Source organism: Varanus komodoensis, unplaced genomic scaffold (assembly GCF_004798865.1).
Source record: "Varanus komodoensis strain SLA01 unplaced genomic scaffold, ASM479886v1 scaffold4, whole genome shotgun sequence".
Lineage (NCBI taxonomy): Eukaryota > Metazoa > Chordata > Lepidosauria > Squamata > Varanidae > Varanus > Varanus komodoensis.
Genome location: NW_025335941.1, coordinates 16,475,784 through 16,493,445, shown reverse-complemented (window position 1 = coordinate 16,493,445; position 17,662 = coordinate 16,475,784). Strand labels below are relative to the sequence as shown.

At 38.6% G+C, this 17,662-nt stretch overlaps 2 protein-coding genes across 2 annotated transcripts in view; both read right to left on the bottom strand.

Annotated features, from left to right (window-relative positions):
- Window positions 1-11,501, bottom strand: part of LTN1 (listerin E3 ubiquitin protein ligase 1) — a 35,364-nt gene extending 23,863 nt beyond the window's left edge. Inside the window, exons 1-12 of the mRNA XM_044442704.1 lie at window positions 11,071-11,501; window positions 9,160-9,363; window positions 8,278-8,376; window positions 7,700-7,930; window positions 7,550-7,602; window positions 5,974-6,154; window positions 4,793-4,966; window positions 3,936-4,126; window positions 3,354-3,501; window positions 1,714-2,490; window positions 834-875; window positions 10-202 (exon numbers count right to left, since the gene is read on the bottom strand). Coding sequence (XP_044298639.1) covers window positions 10-202; window positions 834-875; window positions 1,714-2,490; window positions 3,354-3,501; window positions 3,936-4,126; window positions 4,793-4,966; window positions 5,974-6,154; window positions 7,550-7,602; window positions 7,700-7,930; window positions 8,278-8,376; window positions 9,160-9,363; window positions 11,071-11,112 — 2,335 coding nt within the window. The 5' untranslated portion in view covers window positions 11,113-11,501. The remainder of the gene's footprint in view (window positions 1-9; window positions 203-833; window positions 876-1,713; window positions 2,491-3,353; window positions 3,502-3,935; window positions 4,127-4,792; window positions 4,967-5,973; window positions 6,155-7,549; window positions 7,603-7,699; window positions 7,931-8,277; window positions 8,377-9,159; window positions 9,364-11,070) is intronic.
- A 987-nt stretch (window positions 11,502-12,488) lies between these two features.
- RWDD2B (RWD domain containing 2B) lies at window positions 12,489-17,660 on the bottom strand. Its single transcript, XM_044442714.1, has 5 exons — window positions 17,505-17,660; window positions 15,955-16,181; window positions 15,792-15,859; window positions 14,919-15,281; window positions 12,489-13,535 (listed from the first exon to the last, which is right to left on the bottom strand). Exons 2-5 carry the CDS (start codon window positions 16,159-16,161, stop codon window positions 13,301-13,303), a joined length of 873 nt encoding a protein of 290 aa, XP_044298649.1. The 5' UTR covers window positions 16,162-16,181; window positions 17,505-17,660; the 3' UTR covers window positions 12,489-13,300.
- Between the last annotated feature and the right edge of the window lie 2 nt (window positions 17,661-17,662).

The window sequence follows — 17,662 nt, the reverse complement described above, 5'->3', positions numbered from 1 at the left end:
GTTACCTACCATTTTTAATCATCTGAGATAATACCAAACTTAGTAGAGTCCATCGTTCAGAATGAAAAGATTCTTCTGAAGCTACTGCAGTTTTCAAGCTTGTACTGCACAGATCATCAGCCAGAGTTACAAGCTTCTCACCTAACACATCTCCTTTCAGCCAAGTAGAACTCAAGGAATGTTTCTCAGAGCTTGAACATGCCTAAATCATAAAAACATACCAGCAGATTGGTTTGTTTAAAAAGGTTTTTTTAGAGTGGGAATTTTCTTTCTTATTTCTTTAAAACCAGAAATGTAGTCAGTTATTATAAACAGCTATAAGTGGGAATTGATCATAGCTAACACTATGAAATGGGTGAATTTTTACCAAGTCCCAAAGACTCCTAAGGAAACTTAGCTGTCATGGAATAAGGGGAGCAGGAGAAGGTTCCTCTTATGGATATGTAACTGGTTAAAGAACTGAAACCAGGGAATAGGAATAAAAGATTTTTTTTCTCAATGGAGGGATTTAAACAGCAGGATCCTGCAGGGTTCTGTACAATGGCCAATGCTTTTCAACCTATTCATAAATGATCTTGAGTAAGCAGTGAAGTGGCCAGGTTTGCTGATGACATCAAACTGATTAGGGTCAAAACCAAAGGGGATTGTGAGGAACTCCAAAGGGTTTTCTCTAAGTTAGGACAATGGGCATCAAACTGGTAAATGCAGTTCATTGTAAGCAAGCGTCTGACTCCTCTGACCAGTTCTTTTCCTCTTAATGTTGAATCAATGTTGTGCTTCTCTGGATCCAAAACTACTTTGTATAAAACTACACACAAAAATCTTGAATGTACCTTTTGAATGATTTGAAGAAGAATATTCCACTTCAGATCCATCTGGAGAAAGAACAAAAAAAGTTCTTCAATAATGTGACAAGGAAAACCATTTTTCCCAGAACAACTAATCTTGTATTTATTCTTGTTTGCATAGACACACATGTGCATGCACACACATCCTGTTGTTGTCCTCTCTTGTGTATGTACGTAAATGCAAACAAAATCTGCTGCAGAAGACCTTGTTCTCTTTGTTCAGTAAGGGACTGAACTATTTTCTCATGAAAACTAGTGAATAAATCAGTGTGGTTAGCACTAGCTACATTTATAAAAGTAGTTAAAATCTATTCATGCTATTACTTTTCCATTTTATTATTGTAAATATGCAACATGTTTCATCCTGATCTAGAAAAAATACCTAAAGGATATAATCCATAACCAACATTACAGAAATAAAACAATTGGCAATACAAATTATTAAACAATACAGTCCAGAAATTTAAAGCACATAAAATAGATTTAGGGTGAGATCCTATGGCCACTAGAGAGTCTAGACAGCAATAGGAGAAGCTGGAGTTTCCGCTCAAACTTCAGAAACAATGCCCGAGTTCAGAGCTGGGGCTCTGACCTTGGAATATCCTCCCTCCACCTTCACAGCTGCCATTGAAAAAACTGTGCCATCTGCAGCTCTGAGGTCGTAAGACCAACCTCACAGCCACTGGTTTGTGGGCATTCTGCAGAGCGAGGAATGGAGAAGAGACTCCATTCTGCTCAGTCTGCTCACTCCTTGCACTCTAGGACAAAAGACATTAATTAGCAAAACTGGCAATTTCAATAGGATGCTTATTACCCTTGGAACACACAATGGATCATGTTGCCTAATCTTATAAGAAAACTGTACCTTTGTTAAGTCATTGAGAATATTCTCTCTCTCTGTAGCACTGCTGCAGCAATGGAGAATGCTATACAAAATATCAACCAAAAAGTCCGTCTCTTTTCTCCAGTCCTCTTTCAGCCATTCCATTAGGCTTCCATATAGAAACTGGATAGCTGGATTCTCACACTGAAGTTTCACAGTTTCCTGAGTACTGCTCTTATCTTCCAGCAACACCTGGAAGATTCTACTAGAAGCAAAACTGCTGAGTAGAGCAGAGAGAAACTTTAAGTGCCGATCAGATCTTTGTTCACTGGTATATACAATACTCAGTTCTGCAAGTTTACATACTAAATCTTCTAAAGGCTCATTCTGTGAAGATGAATGATGTTGCTCATGAATCCCACAAATAAGAGTGTCAGTTTCATTGCTATTTCTCATATCAACACAATTCTCATCTACATTATTGCTTTCAGTTTCACTGTTTTCTACAAATCTGATTTTTACAGCTTTTCTTTTCTTTTGCTTCATCTTGATTTCTGGGTTTTGAAGGACTTGTAGCAAAGAGGACAGAGCAGCCAAGGATTTCTCATCTGCATCTATTACATCAACATGTCCCACACATATATTTGAAAGGCCTTCCCAAAAGTTCAACAACATTCTCTCAAAAGTAGGAGCTGTTCCACCAGTGCTTGACATTTCTGCTCTTGTTTTCCAAAAAATTAAAATGTCTGCTATCTCATAAAAAAAAGGACCATTTTGTAACCTGGGTTCTTTAAGCACCATGTCGATGAATGGAATTAACTAAAAAAGAAGAAAAACATAATCGTTTTAGTGCTGAACAGAAAAACTGAGATACCTTTTGTAAATTATTTTTGTCCCTAGAAACAGTATCTACCTTTTTGTTATGTTTACTTATTTACTTATTTATTTGCAGGAGCATGACAAAAGTGTCGATCCACTGTGCAGGGGAATGTCATTTTCCTGAAGAAACCAGGCCAAAGCTCTTTGACTTATTATGTATTTAATTTTTCTAGCACTCAATTTATTTAATTTCTATAGTCGATGCTCCCCGGGCATTGATGTATTGCAGCAGCAGGCAATGAAATGGTCACAGCAAAACAAGACAGGAAATAGTGGTCTTAGCATACATATCCAAACATCTACAGATACCCATGTGGCTACATTTAACTCAATCTGCTATTGATACATAGCCAAATCTAATTGGCTATGTAGCAGTAGGACATCAAAAGTGTAAACCCAACAATTACATGGTAAATGAAGAAAATGCCTCAGGAACCTCAAAAGAAAGACGTATCACCGAAGCAGCAGTGTCCTGGGGCTTTAAAAAGACACAAAATATAGCACTTCTGCGATAAGTAGCACTAGGTAGCACTTCTGCTTCAAAAATCGAGTATTTTCTCCAGAAATAGTCAAATAATAAAAATCTAATGCAGAACTAATTTGTATACTTAACATGTTAATATGATTAATCCTATTAAGTTATTCAACCACTTTTGTAAATGTACTGCTGAAAGTAGCCATTTTGGCTCTGGTTTCTTCCCTTTAAAAATCTCTGCATAAATAATTCTTTTCAGCCTGTTTCAACTATTAGTAAAAATGATCAAACATCAATGATATTTTATGATCTCCCCATGATAAAATACCTGGTCATTTATAAGCATTTCCTGTATCTTTATTTGTTCTTCTTCTTCACCTGTATAATGTAGTACTGTAAACTGAAAGCATTCTACAAATGCTGTTATGATTGCTGAACATTCTGAACGGCAAACTATTGTTCTTTCAGTCAACAACCTAAGCAAATGCAAAATTAAGAAACAGAACAAGGACATTATTGATTGCATGTCCAAATATAATAGGCAGAACGTGCTACCAAGTAGGAAGTCAGTATCAGAAAGAGTGTAGTAAAAAATGAATTCTGAAATTTACAATATAGAAATAGAATAAAACAAACAACATAGTTAAAAGCCAAAATTTAACATTCATCATAAAAGTATTAATACGTATATACACAACAGTATCCAGAACACATGTTTGGCATGTGCAGCTTTCAAATTTGTTTAAATATTGTTATGTTCTCCCTTTCCAATCTATTGCTCTCTCAGACAAGCAAGCAAGCAGGCAGGCACACACAGAGGGAGGGAGGGAGGGAGGGAGGGAGGGAGAAAGAGAAGGAGGGAGGGAGGTGTCAATTCTTGAATTGAACAATAAAAGCTAGAGATGCATACCCTTGAATTATGGAAGTGAAAAACACTGTTAAAAACTCCAGCTTTGGTTCTGTCATACTATGTGGTATCTTGCTTATAAATGGCAGGAGATTAGGATATATAATAGTAGCAAGACCTCGTCCTCCTTCTCGAAGCAGTGCCCATAACTTCGGCAGGACCCCCTTTTCTACATTCACATGACTCCAACAATCCTAGAGAACAATAAAAGGTATACAGAAGGAAACCAAAGAAAGTTAGCTGGCTTGAAAACAGCTCTCTGATACATCATATAGATTTCAAGGGGTATCCACCTTGGCCATTATAAAAGAAGACTGCCACCTAGCTACCTCAATCAGGAAAATACATACCACAAGTTCAAAATTAGTGATAAAGGAAATCTCTTAAGACTGTTTTAACAGGTACCATAGCAATTACATGTAAAGATGTCTGAGGAAAAACCTGAATTTGATTTTCTTCAAGAAAGGATTAATAAAGTATATGCTTCCTCTTGGGAGGTGTATTCCAATGCTGGAAAACTTGCTTTGCATGCAAGAGGCCTCAGCTTCAATCCTCAGTATCTCCAGGTAGGGCTGGAAAAACTCTTGTATGCAACCCCAGAGAGCTGTTGCCAGTGAGTGTTAACAAAACTGGGCTTGAAGGACTAACTCAGTATAAGGTAGCTTACTTAATAAACTGAATTTACTCTGTTTCAAAAATTCATTTGTAGCCATTTAATCAAGTTAACACTGCAGTACAGTAATTAATCACTTCCCCCTACTCTCATTCTGTAGCATGAATATGGCTGCACTTACTTAAAGCACTGGTCTCCAGCAGCAGGTTGTGCCTAACATTTAAAATAAGTAAATTTCCTGCATTACCTCAATGGTAGTAAGGACATGAAGTACAGCTTCCCAAAGTGCAGGGCATACAATGGCATCACTCTCATCAATGCTAAGAAGAACTGCTGGGCAAACCCTTGATGCTTCAGCATTCATGGTCTCTGGTATGTGCTGACAAAAAGCAGAAATCAGCTCAAAGTAGGCTGAACGAACCTGCAGTAGAGGAAAAGGAGGAAAGTTAAATCTTCTCAAGCAGTAACAATGGGCTATAATAGTTCATCTCTTTCAAAATGGGCAACCACTTGAAAAGTTAATGACAAAGCCTGAGAGTCCAAGAGTCTTTTTAGGAAGGTGCATTAGAATGAGTGACAACATCTTCAAGTTTTGTTTCTTCTCCAACCTGCAGGTTAGGGGCTTTGAAAATTTATTTTAAGTTCTAAAAATGTCTTGTCAGGCAGGAGGGGAAGGTTAGTTCAGAGCTAAAACTCATCTTAAAAAGAATAGGAAAACAGTAGCAAAATTTGAAACCAGAATGATATTGCCAAGTGATGCTATTATTTTTATTCTATATTGAGCAATAAGATTTATTAAAATTCATGATTCAAGAGCACTAAGAAAACTCCTTACATTCTACTGTTTTCTGTGCATAACTCAATATTCTTAGGAAAACTACAATCCAGAATTTGAAGCTATCCCTTTGATTTTACTACAAGTATTCTGGAGTAAGTGCTTTGAAGACTGCAAATTCAAGGACAGTATACTGAAGAAAATAGACAACAGAATAGTCAGCATTGCTCTGATAATTCAAACTTTATTCATGTTTATAGATCTCAAGATGAATGCTTTGAGAACTGGGGCATGAAGATATGACTAGTCTTGTACATGACTAAAACAAAAGCAAATTGGAATGCAATATTTTACCAAATGACTTTGATAAAATGTTTAGATATTTCAGCAGTCTGAAAAGCACGGAGCAATTAAGTAGCTGTTCAATGCTTTTATTAAAAGTTCTCAAGAGCTGCTTCTATCCAAATTATACAGACTGTCAGAGACCACTCTCTAAGAAACAGAATATGAAAAGGCTAAAATTGTTTTGTGATTACTGGCAGTGGGGGGGGGGTGATTTTAAGAGTCATGGTCCAAATACCCACAGTTGATGCAATTTTGTTTTCAAGACCTACTCTGGAATAATTTCTACTGAGTCTAAAAAGGTAAATTACCTGTGGCGTATTATGTTTTCCATATTTCCAGAATTTGTTTGGAGATAGTAGAGGCTTCAGCTTCTCCACCAATAAGCTGTTCTCATTGCTGGGCAACATACAAAGCAATTTCTTTAAAGCTAGCAAAGAACAGGTCAGAATTCGAACATATTTGGCTTCCCTTTCTTCCTCTGGCACAGTTCTGGAAAAGAAAAAGTAAATGCATAAACTGCATAGATGCGCAGTTAAAACAAGACCGTATAACCTTACTCTGAAGAGTAGATCTTTCTGAATATTCCACATTGTACTTCTACATCAAGAAATTAGTCAGTCACAAAGGTCTGTAAGCATAAAGACAAAGAAACACTGGACATTACCATCCAGATTCCATTCAATTTGTTTTCTAATGTACTCCAGACATAATGGTTTCTTGTCTTAAAAATAATTATAAAAGGATTCTCCAAGCACATATTTTAACACGAGCAACTTAAACTACTAAATCAGACTGTACCAATTGAAAAAAACAGCAGACAGAAGACACTCTAATAAATTGTAAAGATTTTTAAATGTATAAACATATTACTAATTTGAACAGGGAATTCTCTGTGGGAAACATAGACATAAATTGCTGCATATTAACAGGATTATAGTGCAACAGCAGAATGATTGGGAAGCTGAGCATACAACAGAAGGATGCGGGAGCTGAATTGTAAGTGAGGAAGTCTGTTCACAAACAAGCCAGCATATACACACAAAGGATATACGTACAAAGAATGCATCCTATCATTTGGTATGACTAAACATGAAAATGCTTTACTTTTTAAGTTCAATAAGTTTTTAATTTTCCATACTTCTTATGAATTGATATAAAATACAGTACCTTAGCTCACAAACTTAATCCATTCCAAATTGGTGACCCAAATTGGTCATGAGCGAAGTTACATTTCCCCATAAGGTTCAATGTAAATAAGGTTAATCCGTTCTGTAACTATTTTTTGGTCAGAAAAATGTGAAGCAAAGTGACAAAGGAACAACAAAGATCGCGGCCATCTCCCCCGCACTCCAAGCATGAGCACAGCTATCTCCCCCCTGCCCCAGCACGACCACGATTGCACCCATCATCCCTGCATGCGCCTGTCATCCCGGCACACTGGTGTGTGGGGGAGAGTTGGGTGCGATCGCAGGCGTGCTCAGCAAGGGGACAGACGGGTGCGAACGCGGACGCGCTGGGGGGAGAGATGGGCACAAACTCGGGCGCACTCGGTGGGGGGAGATGGGTGCAAACGTGCTGGGGAGGGGAGATGGCCGAGATCGCAGTTGCGCTCCTGCAGGAAAGGCGAGCGCGAACTCAGCCATCTCCTCCCCCCCCCCCCCACAGTGCCCAGCACAATCCCGGCCATCTCCCCACCTGGGGTGGAGAGATGTCTGTGATCACGGTCGCCATCCAATGTGGAGCTCGCAACCTTAGTCAAAATTTTTATGAAATTTGTGTTTGCGAACAGATTTGGTCGTGAAGTGAGGCGTTCGTGAGCCAAGGTACCAGCTTAAATGCATTTTTCCAAAGACCAACTGTATAGATTTATAATGAACTACATACTGTGGGTCACTTAGTGTATCAGGAGTTTCCTTCAAAAGATTGTCTTGTAGCACCTGAATAAAAATAACAACATAATTAATAGAAAGAAAATTTATTTAGTTCCTTAAAAAACACCTGCTTTAACATAGTCCATGAAACAGGAAAACTCACACTCAAAATTTCATCTTTACAAAACACTAAGGCTTCAGGTTGTTTACTTGGTGGAAACGCTTTTTCAAATGCCACTTTTGCTGCTGAAGCCGCTGGAGAGTAAATGTCACACTGAGCAATCAGCCAGTGTCCCATAAGACTTCTTAAATGAGGAGCCAAATGTTTCTTAACTTTCAGAATAAGCTGCTCAAAAGCTTGCTGTGTTGCTTCTCGAACTCTGCGGTCATGATCCTGTAATAATTATTTTAAATATACCATAATTTAGCAATTTACACACATAATATTTATATTACCACAAAAAACAGTTACTGTCTCTTGAGAAGAAATAAAAGTGATTTGCATTCATCTCTCACATCTAAAAATTAAGGTACACAGATAACATTATGTTTTCCATACTGCTTTGTTAATATGACTAAGTCCTAAAGATTCATTCCAAGTTTTAAACACCCTTCAAAGTAAATCAAGTCCCCATCAAATTAAAATAAAATTATGCACTGAGTTCTATGACAGTTATTGTAACAAATTCTGAGACAATTTTCTCTTTTTTTTTGTCATAACGTAAGAACATCAATACTTACAATAGAAATTTTACAATAAATTCTAGGCCAATAAGGTAGAACTCCTTTAACAATATCTGTTTCTCTCTCTTTACACATTGTACCAAATTCCTGCATAGCCTGAAATTTAAAAGAGTAAAAATTAACAAGGCCTTTAAAAAACCACCATCAATAACTTCTCATCCTTTCCATGTACTTCCTCATATGGTTATTATTCTGACTTTAGTTCACATAAGGTAGCTGAATTTCTCTGGACTGTGTTCAAAGACTTTCAAGCCATCCTTTTGTGATCTCTGTTTATCGCAACATGATCTGCAAACTTTGTGTTCTATTCACATGATTAGGCTGAAATTTGGAGAGAGGCCATCTGCTTTTATGAATTTCTGACACAGTTCCGAGTCTGTGGCTAACCATATCCTATAACCCAGCACACATTTCAGATTTATTTTCAGAACATAGTATTTGCAAGAGTTGCTACCATACAAAATGAAAGCTCAGGAAGGTGTCAAAATATTCACCATTCCTACCCCATGTGGTTTATTATATACCACATACATAATCATTCCAATGATAAAAATGCAATTAAAAAACAAAATATATTTTCTCTTTCCTTAAAATCCAAGGTGGTTAACACATTCTGCACAGAAATAGATATAAACAAAAGAATCAAGTTCAGCAATTGTGACACAATGTTATTCAACCAAATTTAACAAAGTGCACAATAGCCTATAATGGAGTATTATTGGTCTAAAAACCTGATCGTAACTAGTTCTTTCTCAAGTTAATTTTCTTTTCATATAGTCTTTGAAAGAAGCTTTAAGTACCCTTTCGGAACAGAAAAATGGCTTTTGAACATTAGTACAAATAAATGCTGAACCTTTCGGATCAATATAAAAGCCTTACCTTTAATTTGGTTATTACATCTTTTTTGGAGAGTTTTCTCAGCACCATTCGAAAGTCAGCATCTACAAGGCTATCTATTTCTTCAGCTCCCTGAACTGCAGGAACATATCCTAGGTCACTTGAAGATGTGCCAAAGCCAATGAACCCAGGAACAGTTCCTCGCTCTTTTGCAAGTAGTTCTGCTGCTCTACCACTGCTAGAAGGCTATTTTGAGAGAGGGAGGGAGGGAGGGAGAGGGAGGAACTAGGATTATTTTTAAAGATTTAATATTTATTTATACTCACAACGCGGCTTGGGTCCATTTTATGCCCAGCAACTACAAGTCTACTTCTTAAGAATTAGTTACTAACCAAAGTAGACATTTACATCCAGTGTTCCAGGAATGAACTACCATATTTTTTGCTCTGTAAGACGCACTTTCCCCCCTCAAAAGTAAGGGGAAATGTGTGTGCAGTAAGTCTGTCAGATGTGCAGCCCATGGGGAAGTGATGGGGAATGTGCCTGTGATTATGTGCCCATTTGATTCAGAATATTTTTTTTCTTGTTTTCCTCCTCTAAAAACTAGGTGCATCTTATGGTCAGGCACGTCTTATCGAGCGAAAATTACGGTAATCTTACTGACCATCTGGTATAACAAAATTCTCATCATTAACCACACTCTGGCTTCATCATGTTTTTACCATCCACTTTTTTCTGTTTTCACAATCCTTATTTCCTCTTACCCAAGTGCTACATTTAAGATAAATCCCCAAAGACACATGCACACCTATGCAGCAAATCAAAGAGTCTTGTGATACCATAAATTACCTCAAGACATTTGACATCTATCAGTTTTCACTAACACTTATATTGTTAGTGAGCTCTTATATGCAATCCCCTCCTGCAGTATGGGATTACAAGATCATTGTAAATTATTACTTGGAGTTTGACCAGTTGTGAAAGAGATGAAAGCTTCATGGCTACACACAGAAGCAAATAGATCATGTTCAAAACTCTGATCTACTATGCTATCCAGGGCATATACACAGAGACACTTAATACAGATAAGCTGTACACACTGCGGGCATCTTGAAAGAAGTGTGTGGTAAAAGCACAGATCCTTTCTTTCCATTATATGTTTACAACAATGTGAGAACTCAAATTCTTTTTAGTGCAAGAATGGTGCCAAGAACTGCAAATTATTCTGCACTGGTTGGTAATCTCTGCAGATTCCATGTGGATGCCACAGCACCATGGCCAAAGAAAATCAGCACAGCATAGCAAAAACTCAGTCATGATTCTTGAACTCAGTCATGATTCTATAGATGATTAGGCTCGTATTAAGCCAAAATATTCCAGAGGCCCAAAACACTTCTAGCATTTTTTTTTCACTTTTGAGCACTGGGAATCGCAAGCTTATCTACGTGCAGAGGGAGGAAAAAGGTCCTACAACTCCCAGAATTCTCTAGCAAGCATGCCTGACTAGAGAACGCTGGGAATTGTAGGATTTGTTTATTTATTTATTTAGTCCAAACCGGCATAGGATTACGCCTTTGGGGAATTTGTGTTCACAAAGATCTGGTTCCCACCACCACTTCAAAAAAAGGGTAGGCGAGAAGAGTCAAGGACCCCGTCCGTAAGTTTTAATGAAACTTGACGGCCGGCTGTGGGAACAGGTTCCGACACGTGTCAGCCCAGAAAGATCTACGCACACAGCAGCTAGCAGCCGCCGAGAACGAACCCAGCTCGCTTGAACGTGCTCCAGCTTCCCCTGTTGTAAAGGCAAGAAGGTCTGCTTCTCCCGGTGCGGCAAAGGGCCCTCCACTCCTGCCCAAAAGCTTGTCAGAGAAGGGAAGGAGACCTCCGAGGAGCATTTTCCGGGCCGCCCGACGCTATTTTAAAGAAACCCCGCAAGGGCGCTGGCTCGCTCACCCGCAAGTTGCCCTTCGTTCGCTGTTTGTTCTTGCCTCCCATGGCAGCGCCGCGACGACGTCGGAAGCGAGAAGAGTGCCCGGCCAAAGACGGCTGGTCCAGGGCAGGAAGCGAGGGGGCGCCCAGGCACTTCCTCCGGGTTGGAAAGCAGAAGTGGCGGCGTCGGCGGAGGCCGGGAAAAGGAGGCGGGCTCCACCGTCCGGTCGTCCCTCCGCGGCGCACGGAAAGGACTCGCTCAAGTCGGAGGGAGGGGAGCTGCGTTCCGTTCACGCCACGCCGCCCTCGGAAGCATCGCCGTGATTCATTTTGTTCGGGGGCAAAACTGTGGCTCTGTTTGGGGTCTCGTGGCGAGGAACAATGTTTTCCGACACGGAAAAGTTTCTTGTTACAGCTGTGCCTCTTGCCTTCCTCCACATCTGGGGGGGGGGGGGGTTGGTTGTACAACAGCATCGAGAATCTGCGTTTTTTGAAGTGGCATCCTTTAAGTGTTAGCCATTTGGGTCTACAATACAGTAATCAAGTTTCACTAAATATTAAGAGCAGCTCTTCCGGATGAAGATGTACCAGGCCCATGAAACTCCTACCTCAAACTGGGGCTTGAGGATGCCCTTATAAATTGGGATTTCTTAAAATAATCATATATTGGCATACTCTTCTTGGATTTTTTTAGGTTATTTTTTTTCATACATAACAAAAGGGCCCAATAGCCCTGGCCAGTACTCCGTACACAAGAAAGATTATGAACCTCACTCTTTTGCAATGCACAGTGATTTCTCTGAGGGCAAACCAATGTGGGCACTTTATCCAACTGGGCAGGAAGACTGAAAAAGGTTCAATTAGAAGGGTTTTTCAACCTGGAAACCTTTCAGTAGGACTAGGATTCATCATATATTTGACTTATTTGGGAATCCATACATTCAGATCGAAATTGTTTGAGCACTGCTCCATAGGATTTTCTTGGCAAGTTTTTCAGAGGTAGTTTGCCAGGTCTTTCCTCAACCCTTCCCATTTCTCTGGGTTTGGGACTAGCTGGGTGTGCATGACTGGGTTGGCGGAGGCTCCTGCACATTCCATGGACAGCAGGAGTCATGAAGAAGCAGGTGCATGAGCATATTAAACCAGATGAATCCCAGGATGGCAAGGTAACAAAACTGAGAGTCACATATTTTGGTCACATTACGTGATCGAGCTCATTAGAAAAAAGATATGCTTGGAATGCTTAGCAACAAGAGAAAAGCAGTTTGCCAAAGAGCAAGGTGGTTAGACTCTATCAAAGAGGATGCAGGCCAGAACATAGTTCAGCTGAAAGAGGGGGCATGGGATCAGAAGGCATGGCGAGATTTGGCCCATAGGATCGCTTAGTCAGACACAACTGAACAGCAACAGCAACACTGGGATCAAAGAAGCAGCTTTCTAAGTTGATTTCTGCTAACCACAGATGCTTTCACGTGAAGCTTTTATTGTGCGATTGTCTTACATTGCTCATGGAATTTTTCAGGATATCCAGATGCTGGCTTCAATTCACAATCCACTGTATTTTACTGCAATTTCCATCATTTTTCTTACTACAAAAAGATCTGTTAAGGAGAAAATGATAAATGCCTGCATTGTGCCTTTTGATGCATAGTATATTGAGCAGATCCACTGATTGGCATGAGTGAGTGACTTGTATAATCTTGCTACCCTTGAAGTGAAAAAAATATATGGGTATGAAATGGGAGGAGATCCTAAGAGTGGGTTATTTTGAAAGTCAGATATAATATTTTCCTATGCAAGGGCTAAAAGAACAGACATTTCAGGTATGAGCTTTGTTAACAATATAACCTGATGCAGATTGTAATTCTGCAATGGATAAAAGGATACAAGCGCTTCAGATCAGAGTTAGTCCATGAAAATGCATGAGCTCAAGTGATTAATTTGATTAGTTTTAAACATTGTCATTAATGCTATTGTCACTGTCAAATATCCTTTTAAAACCAAGGCTATCTGGGCATCCAAGATAAATCTGGTATATTCTGATATTAACAATTTTTCATTATAAAACAATCCCATACTAGTACAATATAATCATACAACAAACTAAAAACAACAAACACATAGACGGGAACATTAATATAGATAACATATTAAAATCTAATGATCATTTTTTTTTAAGGAAAGCACCAAAGTTTAACAGAGCTTCATTTAATTTTTCCATGTGTTTCTATCCCTTCCACACCTGCTTTATTGTCTACTGTCCTTCTACTCCAAAGTAGAGTTGAAACATATCTGCACATCCACTGTCAAGTAAAAAACGATAGAATTGGCCCAAATCCATATGATTTCCTCTGGCACCGTGGGCATCAAATATTTTTTCTTCAAAAGCCAAAAACTTCTTTTGTTTCTCCATTTCAGCTACAGACCCTTCTGTGGAAATGTCTTCTCTGTGACGAATTAAAATTCGCTTCCATGATAACCTTCTGAGTCTAAATGCAAGAAGAATATTGCAAATTCAGAAAACACAGTACCCTAATCCAGATAGTTACTCTTAACTATGCCCCACTAAAACTAATGGGACACATTAATTATGAGTAATTTAAGTTCCACTGAAGGTCAGTTGTGACTTCATAGGTGGGAACTAATAGGTGAGAACTACAATCTCTATTCTGAGATTAACTACTGTAAGTTATCAGCCTTGTCAGAAATTCTTAAAATGGTTAAAGTAAATGTGTGAGACAGCACACTACCCTGTGTGTTTTGGCAAACCGTATGCGTGGGGAAGGGATGGATTTGTAGATAGTCTTCTGTTCCGTGGAGGCTCATTAGAAGAATGATAACCCTGAGTTTCCATATTTTCATTTGTTAAAATCCTGGATTATACTCAGATAGAATTTGTTATGCTTTGATTGGTTTTTATGTGTTTTATTTTGTTAACGTTTCATGTATTGTAAGCCACCTAGGAAGGCCTCAGCAGTTATAGGTGGCCTATAAATACATGTACAGTGTTTCCCCCAAAATAAGACCGGGTCTTATATTAATTTTTGCTCCAAAAGACACACTAGGGCTTATTTTCAGGTGATGTCATATTTTTTCATTACAACAATCTACATTTATTCATGTACAAAAATTTACATTTATTAAAATAATGTCATCTTTTGAAACATTGTCATAACTCTCCAAACCCCAAACTGTATTGCAACGGACATACTAAATGCGTCCGTCTGGCTGATGATCTTAACTGGGGCTTATTTTTGGGGTCGGACTTATATTACGAGCATCCTGAAAAATCATGCTACAGCTTATTTTCCGGTTAGGTTTTATTTTTGGGAAACAGAGTATAAATAGATAAATAAATATAAAAGATTGTCTGAGCATCTACTTATGTGTGGTAGTCGATTTAAGTAAATCACCCTCCTACTCCTTTGTATGAGGCTCTGCAAAGCCATACGTTATGCTTTACAGTTATTGGTTGTATAATAAAACTGATATTGTAGGGAAAGGGAGAATCCCAGCATATCAGAAGGGAGTATGAGGGTGAAACTACCTGGATACCAAGGTGGCCAAGTCCATAATTTGTTTAGAGGGAAAGGAAGTAAGAGGTCCTGTAAATATTATGTCCAGATATATCTTAGGCTTTATCTATTAATGATAAAGTTAGTTTGTCCAGTAGTAATGGTGGATTTGGAGCAAAATTTTGAAATTGAACTCTTTGGATGCAAATCTACCATCAGTACTGGACAAACTAACTATTATTAGCTGATCTGCTGTAATCATATAAATATTTCAGGAATTTATCAACATTGAAATTAGGCAACTAAAAGCCAAAACCCCAAGAGCCTTAAATACAAGAAATAACATGAAAAACAAACCTTGACCAAAACTCCTCACACATGCTCTGTGGGCCTTCTACACAAATGATCCCTGGTTTTCCAGGCATGCTGAATCCAGACAGAGAAAGTTCCTTAGACCAGTCAACTATATTCTTTCTTTTTTGCTTATTATAAATGTGATGACTGTAAATCCAGAGCCTAGTGAAAATGTTTTCTAAATTCTCAGTGTTTGATTTCTGAACAGTGGAAGATGGGAGATCCTTGGTCACATAATCAGCAGCATGATCTTTAATCCATTCTCTTGCACTTAATATGCAAACCTCACCAGCACAATGTTTCTTCAAGTAGGATATGAGATCTGTGTTCAGCTGACCCTGCTGCAATCGATTTATCGATGGAGATCTAAAGAAAAAAACAGTATTGTTTGGAGCACAGAGTAGAAATCAAAATTCTTTTGTGGGAAAAGGAAACTATTGTTCCAAGTTATATTTTACTCTTTTATGAAAACAATAGGTTGGGAGTAGACCTATGGGACCAGACCCATTGATTTCTTTCTATTCAGCAAGGTCATCTCCTTCCCTGTGTAGCATTTTAAAGGGAATGGGAGGGCTCTCATGGGAAGAAAGCGGAGAACTCCAACTGATCCAGCCTAAATCTGGATCCAATCCATGATGTGCTAAAGAAACAATGTATTTAAAAGAGCCCCAACTGAATGGCTTCAGATAGTAAAGAGTGCTTGGAGATGCCTGGCCACCACCCACTCAAACTCCTTGCCCAGGAAGGGAATGTTGGCAACATGAGAATCACTATACTAGATAGGAACATTAGATGTGGACTTTTATGCTATTGTATAACAAACTCAGAACATTTCAGCTTTTAAGGCATCTCTTTCCATATTGAAATGTGTAGTACCTGATAGTGATTTCTGGGAGAACAGCTGGGTATTTTAATGGGTAAGCACAAGACAAAGTAAGTGGAACCTAGAAAAAGATTATTAAAAATTAAAATAGAAATTACTAAAATAAACTTAGTCATCAATATCGAACATAATGCTTTCAGGACAACAGTACATTACCTTTTTTCCACTAGATGTTTCTAATTCTAAATTCAAAATAAACTGTATTTTTGAAGATGGCACTTCCGAAGTAGATCTTTCTACGTGTTCTCTCAGTTCTGCCAAAGCCAACTGGTCAATCACCTTAAATTCATCTTCATGGGGAAACATACTAGAAAGCAAATCTAATTCAGAAAGTTGTAGCTCAGCTTCTTCCAAACTGCTCATTTTGAATATTTCTGTGATTCCTTAACAAGTTGGAGGAAACTAATGTTAGTACTTATAACGTCTCAAGCTTCTGGTTAGCCAATCCCTACATTTAATGGTCCCACAATACTGGCATTAATTTCAGTGTCAATTACCATGTTCAAGGTTTGGAATCACAGATTTGTACCTCTATCTCGGTTGGCCAAACCAAGGCTGGGAAGAATCTTTGAGTTTATTTTGTGGCTTGTGGCAGAGTGCCCACTTGCTGCCCATAGCCACCACCCATGGACACCCACTTGTGGCTCTCAAACATATGACCTTTATCATATGTGACACTTCCATTGAGCAAGTTGGTCTATTTGATTGGCAACTCAATGCTATGGATATTTATTTGAAAGTAAGGCCTGTTGGCTTAAATGAGACCTATTCCAAAGTAAGCTTATATAAGTATGTCCTATCAAGTTCAGGGGTTTTACTTCCAAGTTAGTGGGACTAAAATTGCAGCCATAAACAGTCTAGCTTATTCAGTACAAAACTTTGCAAACAAATCAGGAAAAAACGTGTTTAGGAATGCACTTAAGCTAGATGTTCATCTGAAAAAGACTGGGCTGCACAATTTGTGCAGTGTAAATCAGATGTAACTGCAACCAACTGTGCCTAGAATGGGAACACTCTTCTATCCCAAAAGTGAAGTTTGTGCGCTAAAATAAGTTTGGACAATTAATAATCTGGACAAATCCGAAATTGCACATGCATGTTCTTTTGGAATTTCAGGGCCATTCACAGACATAGTAAAAGTGTGGAGCCATAGTTTTTTAAAAAAAATATTGTTGTGCTCATTGGTGATACTGATCCCTGGCCCTGCTTTGGAGGCATTTCTATGAAAGCCATCTATAGAAAACAATGAAGAAATAATGTATTTTCATGAAGTATCTTCAGGAGTGGTTTACAATAGACTTACAGTGTAGTACAGTGTCTATTAATAGTCAAGAATGGGATGTCAGGCCAAATTCCACCATACAAAGCACCCTTTGAATTGCCTTCAGTGTCAATCTTAAATTCCACTTTTTAGCCCCTTCCAGCCCAACTACTGTGTTCCATTGCGTTGCATGAAGACATGCTGAAAATATTTAAAAACACTGTTTCAGTAGAATGCCATTTTGTTGCTTCTTTCTTACGTTTCCCTTTTTCATATTAAGAAAAGAAAAGAAAAAATATGTTAAGTCCCAGGTTTTGTTACTGTCATGGGGCTAGATGCAAGATGCTGCTACCCTATCACAGCCACACTAAAAGTTTAGATTTGTGTCGTTTTCTATGGGTAGCTCACTTCTGTCCCAAGAAGAGAAGGAAGAAAAATAACTCACATGAAAGTTGAACCCGGATATACACGCATGCCGAAAGAAGGGTAAGTTTACAGGATGCGTTGGCACTACGCGCCTCCTCAAACGCCTTCCCCTCACGTGAGTTGTTTGAAGAGTTCCGGCATTCCACGTACCGGAAGTTCCTGATGGGCCAAGTGGCC

Coding starts and splice junctions, on each gene's coding strand:
- RWDD2B (XM_044442714.1), bottom strand. CDS start 16,161: ATGAGCAGTTTGGAAGAAGCTGAGCTACAACTTTCTGAATTAGATTTG. Junction 15,282..15,791: donor CTCCCAGAAATCACTATCAG/GTACTACACATT, acceptor TTTTTTCTTTAG/ATCTCCATCGATAAATCGAT. Junction 13,536..14,918: donor TGTGAGGAGTTTTGGTCAAG/GTTTGTTTTTCA, acceptor TCTTGCATTTAG/ACTCAGAAGGTTATCATGGA.